We start from the raw sequence: 13899 nt of genomic DNA on the forward strand, positions 1-13899 counted from the left end.
CTCGCTTTCCGCTTCTGCTGAATTTTGGCGCTCAAGTGTATGTATTGGCGGGTGCAGAACTATTGCGTGCGTTATATTGAATCACTCGTCGCTTAAGGCCCGCTTTACACATCGATTACTACTATACGATCAAGGCATTTAATTTCAGAACCATTTCGTACCTCGTCACAGTGACAATAGTGTGAGGTCCCTAGCGACTTTCATATTGATCGTTATTGTGATAAGGTACGAAATGGGACGGAAATTATATAATTTGACCGTACTTGCGTTTAGTAGCAAATGTATCAACTCGCACTCGACACCAATCAATGTGTTAATCTGGCCTACGACGGAGCCTTCAGGCGTGCGGGACCCATGCCGTGCACATACGTAAACGTCGCCACTCGCCACCATTCAGCGGGAGGAGAGTCGGGCTTAGCACTCTTTGGGTATTGACGGTTCAGTGATCGACAGGTGCTGGAGGAGTTGGGCGTGCGTGAGCCGGCCGGCTCGGGCGCGGGTGCGGGTGCGGCGGCGGCGTGCGGCTGCGCGGTCGCGGCGCCGCAGGGGACGGGCGTGTCGCCCGACTCCGGCATCGAGTTCGACCGCTGGAGCGCGGCGCGCGACACGCCGCAATGACAGTTCTTCACGCCCCGCACGCCCCCCTCCCCACCCCCGCGGGACCGTCCCGCCTGAGCGCCGAGAGGCCGTGCAGTGCACGTGCAGGTAGTGCACTAGTGTGTCGACGTCGACGTGCGGCGCGGCGACGGTGCTCGTTCCGGCGCCCCGAACCGTTTTACACGTACATGATCTAGATACTTTAGAGAGCACTTCCTTATGTCAAATAATTTAATCGACTTAGTGCCACCTATGGATATATGGTAGTAATAAGTGAATGGTTTAGAGAGTATGAGATGTACGTTATACATATTTGGTAAGCCGATTTTATAAGTTTGATATCTATGTATACTAAGGATCTATGGATACGAAACTGAAAATGCATTCCCAAGTATATCTTCCACTATTATGCATTTTGAGTTCATATTTTTATTAAAATGATTATAATTTTTGTGAAAGTATGGTTATAGTGATTATTTTCGGAGGTCGCGTCCTCTGTGAGGAGCGGCCGAAATGATTCCATGTCTAATTAAAAACTATTTTGATGTACCTATCTATACAATGAAGCAGCATATGAATGGATTTGATATTTGTTTGTTGACTGTGACAGTTGGAGGCTGACGAGCGAGCGGAAGGTTTTTGATTGGATTTTTCGGTGCGCTTATTTGGTCAGGCGACCAAGTTCATTGTTTTATTATAGACGTTGCTATTTCTAGTAAAACAGGGCTTCTCGAAACTCTTCCATTGTTGTTGATGTAATAAACATTACTATATGTATTTGTATGAAAGTCGCGGGTGTGCGTGTGATATAGTCTTAATTATCTACTTATCTCTATAAATATATTTACAAGTTTTACGTAACACCGACCACTGCTGCCGAAGTTAGTTGTACTTTAAGAAGACCCCTCCCTTAGCTAGCGTTCACATTTTATTTCTAAAGGTTATGCTATTATAACTTAAGAGTATATTTATAGTCGAATTTGGGGGTAAAGTATAGAGGAATGAATTATTTTTCTATCAGTCTTCTAAAAACTTTTTCATCATCTCGAATAGTAGGATCATTAGTATTTTTCTAAGGACTAGCCGGCGGCGAGGGAAGCGCCGCGGCGCAGTCACTGACTACGTGATAGTTTATTTTGTAATTATGATCATGTTCATTGGCATTTATTGTGTTTATTTGCTAATGAATTATATTTTTCTATATGGTTGAAATGATTTCTTATCAAATTTTAGTGTGTGTAAGTGGCAAGCTTTAAAATTAAGTACCCACGTTAACTGAAAGTATATTGTTAACAAATTGTACATTTGTTGTAGCCTAAGATAGTGTTGAGACCCGCTTCCTCGACTCGATGCCAACAGTAGATGCAGATGATATTGTTTGATAAGTATTCGCAATAATGTTGTAACATGAGCATATGTTATTGTTATCTTAGAACGTATTTCTCAATAACCAAATGTAACTTGTTTTATGAATATTCGAGCGTATAATTATTGAAGGGAATAGAATATTCTAAATATTAACACCTTGGTTGCACTGTCATTTTGATTTTGATTAGGTGTTAGATGTCTTACATTCAGTTTTATATGGCAGTGGCACTCTCACATAACACACATAGTATAGTCAGATTCCTCATGCTGATGAATTTTAAACTACTTGACTATAATTTAAATTATGAGTTATTCCTTGATCTCCGTCCATTATTATTTGTTCAAAGTCTATTAAATTACATGATGTTAAAATTACCCATGTTCAGCAGGTGGACAAGTGTGGTTGTTAGATAGGGAATGATTAATTAAGGTATCATGCGATAAAATTCTCTCAGTCGAGATTTCCTATATAGCACTGCATGTAAGATATCTAACGGTATTTTTTTATTATTGTACCTAGTGCACAAATGACAACCCTATTCGTACAAGCACGATGTGAATGAGAGCTGTTTTCTCAGCAACCTGTGTAAATACCTGTAACCGGAACTGTTGTTTCGATTGATCATTAATAACATGTTAACAAAGATGTTACTAATGTTTTAGACGTCTTTTAGTGCTTTTTTCCCTTAGGTACATAAAGCCACAAGGCACACGTAATATTAACCTCAAAACAAATATAAACACTGTTAATTGAAATTGTGTTTTATTTTAAAACTGAATCTTCCAGGCCCATATCCAGCTAAGTCCACAGAAACGCCAAATTGAGTGGCTTAACTTCAAACTCGGGTAAATCCATCTGTCAGATTATACGATTTTGGTACTAAGAAAAGGAAATAGGGTAGATGTTTGCTGAGAGGGTCAAATGGTTACCAGTTTTCGAAGTTGAGCGACAAGGGCCCTCTACACTCATGCGCGAATTACGGCGCGAAGCCGCGAACTTAAGTGTGGCGTCGATTTCGCAGATTGTTCACGCCTTCGCGCCTAGTTCCCAGTTTTTTGTCGGTTTATCGACCCTCGTCAAAGAAGGCGCGAAGCGCGAACTGGTAAGACTCCACGTACTCGTCGAGAGGTCTTAAACAATTCATACACTCACAATTTAAAATAATATCTGGAGGCACGGCAGAAAAATGTGCTTGAAACTTGTGCGTTCAGAATTATACTTAACATAATTATTAAAAAACAAACGTTTATTATGGAATTTTAAGGTTTATGACTTAAAATAAAGCTAAATCTGGTGTTTTTTATTAGATTCTCAAACAATTTATTTAATGATAATTAATATCGAACGAACCATTATTATGAGCGTTTTACGTTTTGTTATCTGTCAAGCTACTTAAACACGCTCCATTCAAGGTCAAATTACTTTCCCCACTAGTGGATAAAATGCGTTTTTCCCCGCTTGTTTTAAAGGATAAAAGACGGCTTTCCGAGCTAGTGAGGGGAAAAAACATTTATGGATCAGTTTTTGTTTTTCATAAATTTGATTTCATAACCGAAAAGATAAGAAAAATGGACGAGTAAAAGAAAACACCAAAGTACATGTTACTTTATTTTATTACTTTTTCAAGTAGAATTACGGTTAATAACAATATAATTTTATTTTTATTTTTATTGATAATAACGATGGATTATCTTTAATGGATTTGTGTAATAATTATTCCGCTTAAAAACCTTACAAATGTATATCGGAGCTGTCGTAGTCGCTACTTGTTCGGGTGTATCGTATGTACAGCCTACAAACATAAAACTCCTCTACAAATAAATCTCAATCTCTTGCTAATTGACTATCGTTGGGTGAATACTGAGAACACTGTAAACGATTCCCAGGAACTAAATTAATTCTAACTCCAATAGGCCTCGCGTCTTAATTTCATATGTAAACTCTCTATATAATCATCTATAAATAAACATTTACATATACAAACAGGTGTACAAAAAACCTTAACGTAACCATAGGGACTTTCCTACCTAGGAATATATACATAACTAGTACATAATAAATTGGTGCCATGAGTTTTTTAATTATAAGGATATCGAGAAATAGCTTCCAGTTTCGCGCGCGCGCGGCGGCCGTGCGAGGGCTCGTTGTGACGAGGACGGTGATACTGTAGCTGTTTACACTAACTCTCCTCTTCATTTTGTCACATAAGTATTTAATTTTGGCACAAACATGTGCTTATTCTTATTTAAGTATATACACAAAGGCTTTACAATAATTTATTGCTTTATAATTAAAGTACATACTGGATCCATTTTGTTAGATTCGAATACTAGAAGACTCGAATATATTAAATTTATCCACATGATATGAAATGTATTAGATATAGTGTTACACACGCACATGTACATTGAATGAATTTTAGAAAGATTTATTAGGAATGATTCTTAAAGTAATAAAAGAATAAGATACATATTCTTTGGAATGTGACGAAGCTTTAATCGTAGGTAGAGATAAATTGAATAAAAATAGACAGCGGAGCCGATATGAGAATCATACTACTACGTAGCTCATTAAGGTCCACGAAAAGGCACCTTCTGACGTCGACACTGAATATTGGTCCACCCGAGAATTACATTCTATGTTACAATCAATCACATAATATAATGGCACCAGTAAATTTTGAATCTCCAGAAATTGACATCATTTTTAAGTGCCATAAATTTACAAGAGTGCATGATCAAAATATAGGTCGACCTGGATCTCAACCAAATACATATATTGAACTTACAGACCACAGCAACACAGTTGCCAAAATGAGAATCGTTGAAATTGATTTAAACAATAGAATTCATATAATTTGCAGTCAGAATAATGATAATAATCAGACACAACAGTGCCAGTCACATAACATTACAAATAAATTGAAAAGTTTGACAATCGTACTGTTGTGACCTGCAAGTGGGAATCATATTTAATATAACAACATCTGATACAAGTCTATGCTATGTAGATATATAAATAATCATTGCACTAGCTGCTAAGGCGACGTATGTAAACAACAATCAAAATTTATTATCATCATAAAAATATATTCGTTTGTAAAAAGATACTTATCAGTCTATATGTAAATTGGTGCTGCATGTGATAAAGGCAAAACGTGGTCTCACGGAGTATACACAATAGACTATACATATAATAGGGAAACAATCAAACGTAGATGCCTTACAGGGTCCAAGACCACGATCGGTAAAAGCTCCGGATCACAGCTGGGGACAAGCTGCCGAAACGCCGCTGCAGCTGCACTCTTTACGGGGTAAATTACTCGGTTATTGACACTTTCAAAGTCTAATGTTGTTTAGGTAGTTTCGTCTTTATAACTTTGAAATTAAGTGAACGTGCCAACAATAATGTTGCATAGGTACCCAGTTTAATACTGTATATTTATAAATGTAAGTAAGTATGAATAATGAACGCCGGGCGGGATCATGTTGCGCTCAGTGCACCGCGTCGATGTCACGCTGCGCGCGCGATATCTTCACCTGCAACATTATGCGTATTACATTTTCATGAGTAACGGCATTCACTCTTAACTTAACTTAACCAGAGATCACCCCAACTATAGTATGTGCTGTGTGAAAATCTACCGTATGTTTCGGCATTGACATTTGCGTAAAAAAATAAATCTATACCTACTTAAATTTTTTGTTTTAGGTATTTATTAAAGAACATCCACATTATATATATTGTAAATTACGCTTTAAATATTATAGTTTTAATAAGTTAATTTTTACAAGTTGCATGGGTTAAACCAAATTTTAAGAAAAGTTGTGCGCTGAAGCTAATTCGCGTTACCTACGCGTAGTTTTTTTTTTTTTTTTTTTCATTCACGAAAATATTTCGCCTCAGAATTGGGTCATCATCATATAGTTTTTTAGGGTTCCGTACCCAAAGGGTAAAAACGGGATCCTATTACTAAGACTCCGCTGTCCGTCTGTCTGTCTGTCACCAGGCTGTATCTCATGAACCGTGATAGCTAGACAGTTGAAATTTTCACAGATGACGTATTTCTGTTGCCGCTATAACAACAAATACTAAAAACAGAATAATATAAATATTTAAATGGGGTTCCCATACAACAAACGTGATTTTTTTGCTGTTTTTTTCCGTAATGGTACGGAACCCTTCGTGCGCGAGTTCGACTCGCACTTGGCCTGTTTTAGGACTATAGTTGAGTGGTTTTATAGTATTGTAACGAAAATTTTATTGTACGAGTGACACCTGCATCGGTATACAGTCAGAGCCACCATTTTATTGGTTAATGTGATACACACATAGATATTTTAATGAATTCCATTCGTCCCAGGCTCGAGGTGCGGTTAGAGGTTAGAGCGTGCGTACTCGTACCTTGTCCTTGGGCGTGTTGGGGTCGCCGGCCTCCAGCGCGAACATCTTCATCTTCTCCTTGAAGGAGAGCTGCTCCGGCACCGGCGCCGCGCTCGTGCTCGTGGCCGCCTGCTTCTCCGCCAGCCGCCGCTGCCGCGGGTCCCTGCGCCACGCACGCACGCACACATGTACAACTATAGCTTTACCTACCGACTACTGTCCAGGCAACATTTGCAAGCGTGATCGATCGATCGGGCAAGATCTGACATGATCTAGCCCCCAAGTTTGTAAGAGACGAACCCTATTACGGTCATGTAATGCGTGAGAAATGCGATCGTAATACGAATTTAGAATGACCAATTTACATCTACAACATAATAACAAAATACTCTGGAGAACTTAGCTAACTTTTCCTTCTCCGATTTGGTCGGTATTTTGCGGAGACTCGGCTCTCGGCTCTCGAGTAGTAGTGCAGCGGGCACTAAAGAGCTTATTACACTATCCTAATTTAGTGACTAACAAGAGGGACGCCGCTATACGTGAGAAACGATAGGATGTATCTCTTATCGCGTCTCACGTATAGCGGCGTCCCTTTTGTTAGTCACTAAATTTAGCAAAGTGTAATAAGCCCTTCGGGGTGGCCGGATGACGTGAGCGATGAAGCTGTACCTGTAGACCTCCTGCGCGCCGATGACGCCCGGCGTGTGCACGGCGGCGGCGGGCGGCGTGCTCGGCGACACTCCGCCCGCCAGCATGTTCTCCGCCTCCTCGATGAAGCGCTGCCACATATCACATCCTATTATACTACTTTCATTGAAAACGACATATGGCATTGCATCAATCTTTCCGTGTGTTCCAGGTTTAGAATACACATTTTTATTATTATTAAGAAAACGAAATTATCATGATTTGTGGAACGGAAAATGCCATAGTGTAGTTATTAAAAGATAATTGGAATCTGTATAATCTGTGGGTATTTAACCTCATTAGGATGATAAATAAGCACTGTAGGGATGTCGACCACTGAAACCCGGTGTAATGTTTGCGTTGAGTTTGTTGAGTGATGAAATACAGAGTAACGTACGTCAGGGTCCTCCCTTGGCGGCGTGTCGTGCAGCGGCGGCGGCGAGCAGGCGGGCGGCGCGGGCGGCGCGGCGCGCTCGCGGAACGACACGCGCTTGTCGCGCCCCGCACCCGCACCCGCACCCGCACCCGCACCCGGCGGGGAACTGTGTATACTTATAGTCAATTCCAAGTGACATATGGCGTTATCCATAAACGCATTACAAGCCTGAATTAGCTATGAATCGATTTTCTTTATCTGTCATTTTGACTTATGTATTTGTCAGAAAGGGATAAAACATAATTTTCTCAAAAATGGACGGCAAAGTCGACGTTGCCGGTTAAAAAGTAGGTCGCGAAGTGCGTAGTTTATGGTCAGTCAAAAATTAAAAAGTTAAAAACATTGCAGTCTCGATTTCGGGACTGCAATGTTGCATACAAATTCCATTATTTGTCGAGTTCCAAACTTTTTAAAAGTTGAAGTGGCCATATAAATGAAGGCATAGGTCCATTAAACAGCCAAACAGATGATCAGTACTTATTATTATAATGTTGGTACCGCGACTATTTAGGTGTCTCAAATAGGTTGGCGTATTTTCAGCAGAAAAATACACTTCTATTTTTAATTAAAAAAAATAAAACGGCGGCAAAGCAAATCTTTTACTTTTTTCTGTGAAAATATATACATAAAAACGTTGCTTCTGTAAAATATTTCTATTATATTTGTATTTATTGCGCCATTTTTGAGAAAAGCACTATATATGACTCGGCTGGAAGGCTACTTGCTGGCTTCGGATTCAATTAAACGGACTCCCAAGGTCGTCCGTTTAAAACGAATCCTCAGCCAGCAAGTAGCTACTTCCGAGCCTCGACAATAATGTACTATTAACTAATACAGGCTCGCAAAGTTTTATGAATAAGGGGGATAAAACGTAAACCAGGCGCACGCCACAGAACTCTTAATGGCAAAATAGTTATTGTGTCGAGCCATCAAGCTCCTTTGGGAGCTTCGTACACATATATTTTTGGCCAAATACTTTTTTTTGTTTGTATTACTAACTACTGTCTCTACGTGTGTCGTGTATAACGATGGTATCCCACCTGTACAATTTCTTAGTCCAATGTGTATTTTCGTCTCACATTTTGCTTAATGAAAGCGAGAGACAGAGATTTTGCGCAATGCACATTGGATCAAGAGATCGGACAGGTGGTATAGCACCTTTACCAACAGAACAATGTGAGCCGCACAACCGATGAATATTCAAATTCAAATATAATTTATTTCGGAAACAATGTCCATAGTTGTTAGTAACAAAAGTTTACTTAGAGCTAGTATTAGTAGGCACCTTAAATCTAAGTGACGACTTCGACTAATCCGGAATTCCGAAAAGTAGTTCATGCAACGGATCGATGACAGAGAATTAACTGGATACAAATGTGGAAGAAGAGACAACCCAACAGGAAAAGAAAAAGGGTCGAAGAAAATACATACTGTGGGGTGTGCGCCTGAGCGGGCTGGGGCGCGGCTTGTTGCGGCGGGTCGAGCGCTCGCGCGCGCGTGGCCATGGCGGCGAACGACGAGCCGCGCTCCGGCGGCGGCGGCGGCGACAGCGGTGACAGCGGTGACAGCGGTGACAGCGGTGACAGCGGCGACAGCGGCGGCAGCGGCGGCGACAGCGACAGCGCGCCCAGCGCCTCCGCGCCCTCCGCGTCCGGCCCCGCTTCACTCTGAAACAGGACATATTTGTAACGCATGCTAATGTCAAACTTATAAAGAGTGCTATTCTTCATCTACCTTTACGTAAACGGAAAGAAGCGACTCGACGTCTTTAACCTTTTGGACGCCAATGACGGACATATCGGCAGCAACATAGACTTACGTGCATGTGCATAAAGTTCAATTTCAGTTTTGACACTTCGGTGACGTGGCGTCCGAGTGACAGCTTTTGTGTTTGACACGGCGTCGAAAAGGTTAACCCTTCTTTGCATGATTTTTTCTTTTTGCCCGAAATGAATATAATTTATGTGTCACGTAATTGGGCAATTGACAATTTTTTTTATGGTATCAGTCGATTAGGTTTGTTTTGAGGATCAAATGTCTGTTGTATGGGACCCATTGTCTTAAAGCAATACAAAAGTCACAAATGATGGTCAGTCTGGCACCCGCGCTTTACTGAGCAAACTGTCACTTTGCTTAGAAGCCGCTTTGCTTAAGCGAGGTTTAGACTAGCAAGAACTTGCATGCAATTTACGTTCCATTGCGGTATGTGATCAAACTTTTGAATGCAGTTTACCTTAGTAGTCGGCAATGTAACGTAAATTGCATGCAAGTTCTTGCTAGTCTCGCCTCGCATTGGAAGCAGTTTCGAAGTATGGAAAACAAGGAAGTTGCGATTTTGTTGGTGAAATGTATATTGTACACATTGCATTGCATTGTATGTGTATTGTTGTTGTGTTTATGTATATTGTTGCAATACAATATTTTTTAGGGTTCCGTACCTCAAAAGGAAAAAACGGAACCCTTATAGGATCACTCGTGCGTCTGTCTGTCTGTCTGTCCGTCTGTCACAGCCTATTTTCTCCGAAACTACTGGACCAATTAAGTTGAAATTTGGTACACATATGTAAGTTTGTGGCCCAAAGACGGACATGTAACTTAAACAAATTAATTTTAAACATGGGGGCCACTTTTGGGGGGTAAATGAGAAAATTAAAAAATAAAAATTTTCAAACTATATCGTGTTATATATATCAAATGAAAGAGCTCATTGTGACAATCTCAAATATATATTTTTTATAATTTTAGGATAAACAATTTAGAAGTTATTCAAGAAAATAGGCAAAAAATGACCATCCCCCCCCTTTATCTCCGAAACAATTATTTCTAAAATTTTGAAAAAAATACACAAAATAGATCTTTACCTATAGATTACAGGAAAACCTATTAGAAATTGCAGTCAAGCGTGAGTCGGACTTAATAACTTAGTTTCTGATCCGACCCCTACGGGTTTTTTAAAGATGTTCTTGCTAGTCTCGCCTCGCATTGGAAGCAGTTTCGAAGTATGGAAAACAAGGAAGTTGCGATTTTGTCGATATTTCACTCACGTTTCACATAAAAAATACATTGTTTAAATTGTGTAATGTCCGGAACCCTTGGAACGCGAGTCCGACTCGCACTTGGCCGGTTTTTTAATAAAATGTAAGGAATCGAATGGTACCGTTATTTTTTTCCTATTTGAAAGTTAAAAAAAAGTTTTTTTTCGAAACTGAGGTCTTGTATCTTTTTCTTATTCCCATATATTTTTTAAGTTTCCAATTTATTGTGGAAAATTGGTAATTTTCTATCTATTTAACTAGATTTAGTTATAAAATTCAACATGTGTCAACTACCCTATTCTTTGCTAATTCTGAGAAAAATAGTAAAAAAATTATAACATCGATTTTTATTACGAAATCAGTGTTAGAAGTTGCATAGGCTAAATCCAAGGGCCTGACACTCTTTGATCGAGAAAGATAGTCTTATTGCGATTCCTATAAGAGGAAAGAGAAAATAGTGCCATGCTTTGTCTTTATCACCGACCGGGCATTTTTCCATGGTCGGGTTATGGCATCATAGCAAGAAGGCGATGGCGAAATACCGAAATTTATAAGTGAAAGAGAAAAAGGATTATGCTGCCATACATGAAACTGCCAATACATGAATATGTCTTTCTCTTACCCCTGGTCGCTCGATTTCATGTCTATAACTACTTGTATATACTATGTCTGTGGCTAAATCATATTTATGTAAATATATAATTTTCAGTAAGAGATATATAAATAATCTTACTACCATCAAAAAGGTACACTATTTGTGATATACCTATGATAAAGTTTTTAAATAGGCATAACTACATAAAACGTCCCCGAAAAAAACGTCCAAAATCACATACTAAAAATAGTTTACTTCTGGGTTTTTCCAAGTTTTCCGACATTTCGTCTTAAAACAAATGTAATTTGAATAAATTAAAATACTGCGTAAATTTAAGTAAAAAATCGGACAGTCTTAAAAATAAATATCAATCACCTCCAACAGTACCTTTAATTCATAGGACAATGTTATGGAAATTTCCATCTTCCATCACCATGCAATTAATTCCCCTATATATCGACATGATAGGAGGTAAATTTTCTAAAAATGGGCAATATTATCAAGCGTTTACTAGAAGTTACGGAATTTGGCACCTTGATCCGGAAGAGAAAAGACCCTCGAAACGAACTGACCTAGTTCGAAGATCGAAGAAGTTCGTAAATGTCACAAAAAAAATAAGTAATTGAGTAATCACCGTGTCGTGCGCGTATCCGTTGGTGTGGTCTGTGCGCGGCGTGTGGTTGGTCTTGAGGATGGACTTGGGCGGCGCGGGCGGCGGGTCGGGCCGCTCGGGCTCGGGCTCGGGGTCGGACTCGGCGGCGTCGGCGTCGGTGGCGCTGTGCTCGGCGTGCTGCTCGGCGTGCTGCGCGGCGCGCCGCTCGAAGTCGCGCTCCAGCTGTAGCGCGCGCAGTTGCTGGTTCTGCGCAGGTGTCCGCGCCGCGCCGATACCTAATAGTGACGCTATCGCTGCGTCCCTGCAAAAGTACGATCGTCAACATCGGTATCCCCTGAACTTTTGCAAAATATAGATTTACGCGTACCCCGCAGAACAGAACGTAGTTGTCGCAATAAAATGTTATTTAGCATCAAAAGCAGCAGAACTAAACATGCGCAGCACTCATACATTAAACGCACATGTAGGTTGTACAATGAAGTGCCAAAACATGGACATATTTAGCAGCTCATTGAGATTGTTTAAGAAATTAGCTTATTCTTCTTTGAGATAAAAATACCCGATTCTAAATTTAAGATTTCGTCATATATCTCGTCACACATGTGGTGCGGCATGAAATGGTAGAAATTAAATTAAATTGAACTAAAAATAATAATAATAAGCCCCCAGTGCAGCTTGTGGCGAGCTGAATGGGAAGTGACGTCCCTTGGGTCCCATACCGCCTAGAGTCGGTCAGGCCCCTCCCTCCGGCTTGCCTTCATTGGCCGGCTGGAGTGAACACTGAGCAGGGGCCGCAGGACTCTCACCTCTGGCTTGCCTTTACCGGCCGTCCAGAGTGGGGTGTCAGAGCTATATGCTCGCAGGGTGGAAGTGAAATATGCATAAGACGCAAGTTGGCACAGTGGCTGTGTGTTTACAGCCACTGGGTAGAAAGCGGTGCACACCTCTCCACACCCTGAGCCACTCACGCGATGTTGTCCCCTTGTCGCTCCGTGCGAGCGGCCGTTTTCGGGGACCCATATTGTGAGTTGGCGAGTCACCACCTGTCCATTTTTTTCGTGTTTTTAAACATAGATTGGGGCAGGTGCCATAGTTTTTCCATAGACCCGGTAACGCCGGGGCGCATCTGGAGCCGGTACTGGATGCCTCAGTATGCGAACTGCCGGTGGCGCGGAGTTGAGCAGGCGGGCCCGCGCCAATCAATATACTACAGCCGGTCATCGGGAGCTGAGCAGGCGGGCTACCGGTGTCGAAGCTACAGCCGATTCGGGCGATGATACAGAATCATTATTCTCTTCCATCCTATCAACTCGCCCCTCTTATATGACTAGATCTAAGTCCACCTTGTCTAGTAGCAACACCGAGGATGTTGCGCAGGATGCCCTCTTACATGAGGATATCGACACTGCACCCACCGAGGTTGAAACTTCTCTTCTTCTTCTTCTTCCTGCCTCTGTCCCAGTTCATCTGGGGTCGGGCCTCCTTGTGCATCGGCGCCAGGATATTCTATCCCGGGTTGTCACTGGTGCAAGCTTCTGGGCTTTCAAATCCTTTTCGACGGTTGACCACCAAGTGGCTGGTGGTCTGCCTCTTCCCCTAGGCCCTGTATTGATGTTAAGTACAGTCTTCACAGAGTAGGTATCGTCGCGGCGCATAACATGTCCATACCAGCGGAGCCTACTTTCTCGGAGTTTTTCTGTTACTGGAGCCACTTTGAATGAACCCCGGATATGTTCATTCCTTACCCTGTCTATGCGCGTAACTCCTCCAGCCCATCTCAGCATCTTCATTTCTGCCGTGTGCAGTTGCTGTTCGTGCTTGCTAAGGGCTGTCCAGCATTCCGCGCCGTATAACAGGGCAGGTCTCACGGCCGTTTTATATACTTTGCCCTTGGTTTTAATTGGCATTTTAGGGTCACATAGAACTCCAGAGAGGGAGCGCCATTTCAGCCATGCTGTGTTTACGCGGTGATTTAAATCCTCTTCTATGCGAGTATCAGATGTTAGCATGGATCCTAAGTACTTAAAGCGGGTAACGGTTGGAAGCGTTGCATTGTCGATCTGTATCTTGCAGTTTAATTCTTCTGTGCCACCCAGATCGCATTCCATATATTCTGTTTTTGTGCGACTAATTCGGAGTCCATGCCTTTCGAGTTCTGTGTACCACTTGTTAAAAGTTTGTTGT

General features: G+C 41.3%; 2 protein-coding genes across 3 annotated transcripts in view; one reads left to right on the forward strand and one right to left on the reverse strand.

The window, feature by feature from the left end:
- LOC134743235 (dual specificity protein phosphatase Mpk3-like) overlaps window positions 1-2721 on the forward strand; it is a 61510-nt gene extending 58789 nt beyond the window's left edge. The window contains exon 6 of one of the 2 annotated variants that reach the window (XM_063676641.1): window positions 454-2721. In XM_063676641.1, coding sequence (XP_063532711.1) covers window positions 454-618 — 165 coding nt within the window. In that variant the 3' untranslated portion in view covers window positions 619-2721. The remainder of the gene's footprint in view (window positions 1-453) is intronic. The other variant, XM_063676642.1, reaches the window with a different exon arrangement.
- An 840-nt stretch (window positions 2722-3561) lies between these two features.
- LOC134743252 (uncharacterized) overlaps window positions 3562-13899 on the reverse strand; it is a 154374-nt gene continuing 144036 nt past the window's right edge. Inside the window, exons 31-36 of the mRNA XM_063676661.1 lie at window positions 11737-12016; window positions 8904-9139; window positions 7434-7578; window positions 7019-7128; window positions 6371-6512; window positions 3562-5505 (exon numbers count right to left, since the gene is read on the reverse strand). Coding sequence (XP_063532731.1) covers window positions 5461-5505; window positions 6371-6512; window positions 7019-7128; window positions 7434-7578; window positions 8904-9139; window positions 11737-12016 — 958 coding nt within the window. The 3' untranslated portion in view covers window positions 3562-5460. The remainder of the gene's footprint in view (window positions 5506-6370; window positions 6513-7018; window positions 7129-7433; window positions 7579-8903; window positions 9140-11736; window positions 12017-13899) is intronic.

This window comes from Cydia strobilella, chromosome 7, assembly GCF_947568885.1.
Source record: "Cydia strobilella chromosome 7, ilCydStro3.1, whole genome shotgun sequence".
NCBI classification, from domain to species: Eukaryota; Metazoa; Arthropoda; class Insecta; order Lepidoptera; family Tortricidae; genus Cydia; species Cydia strobilella.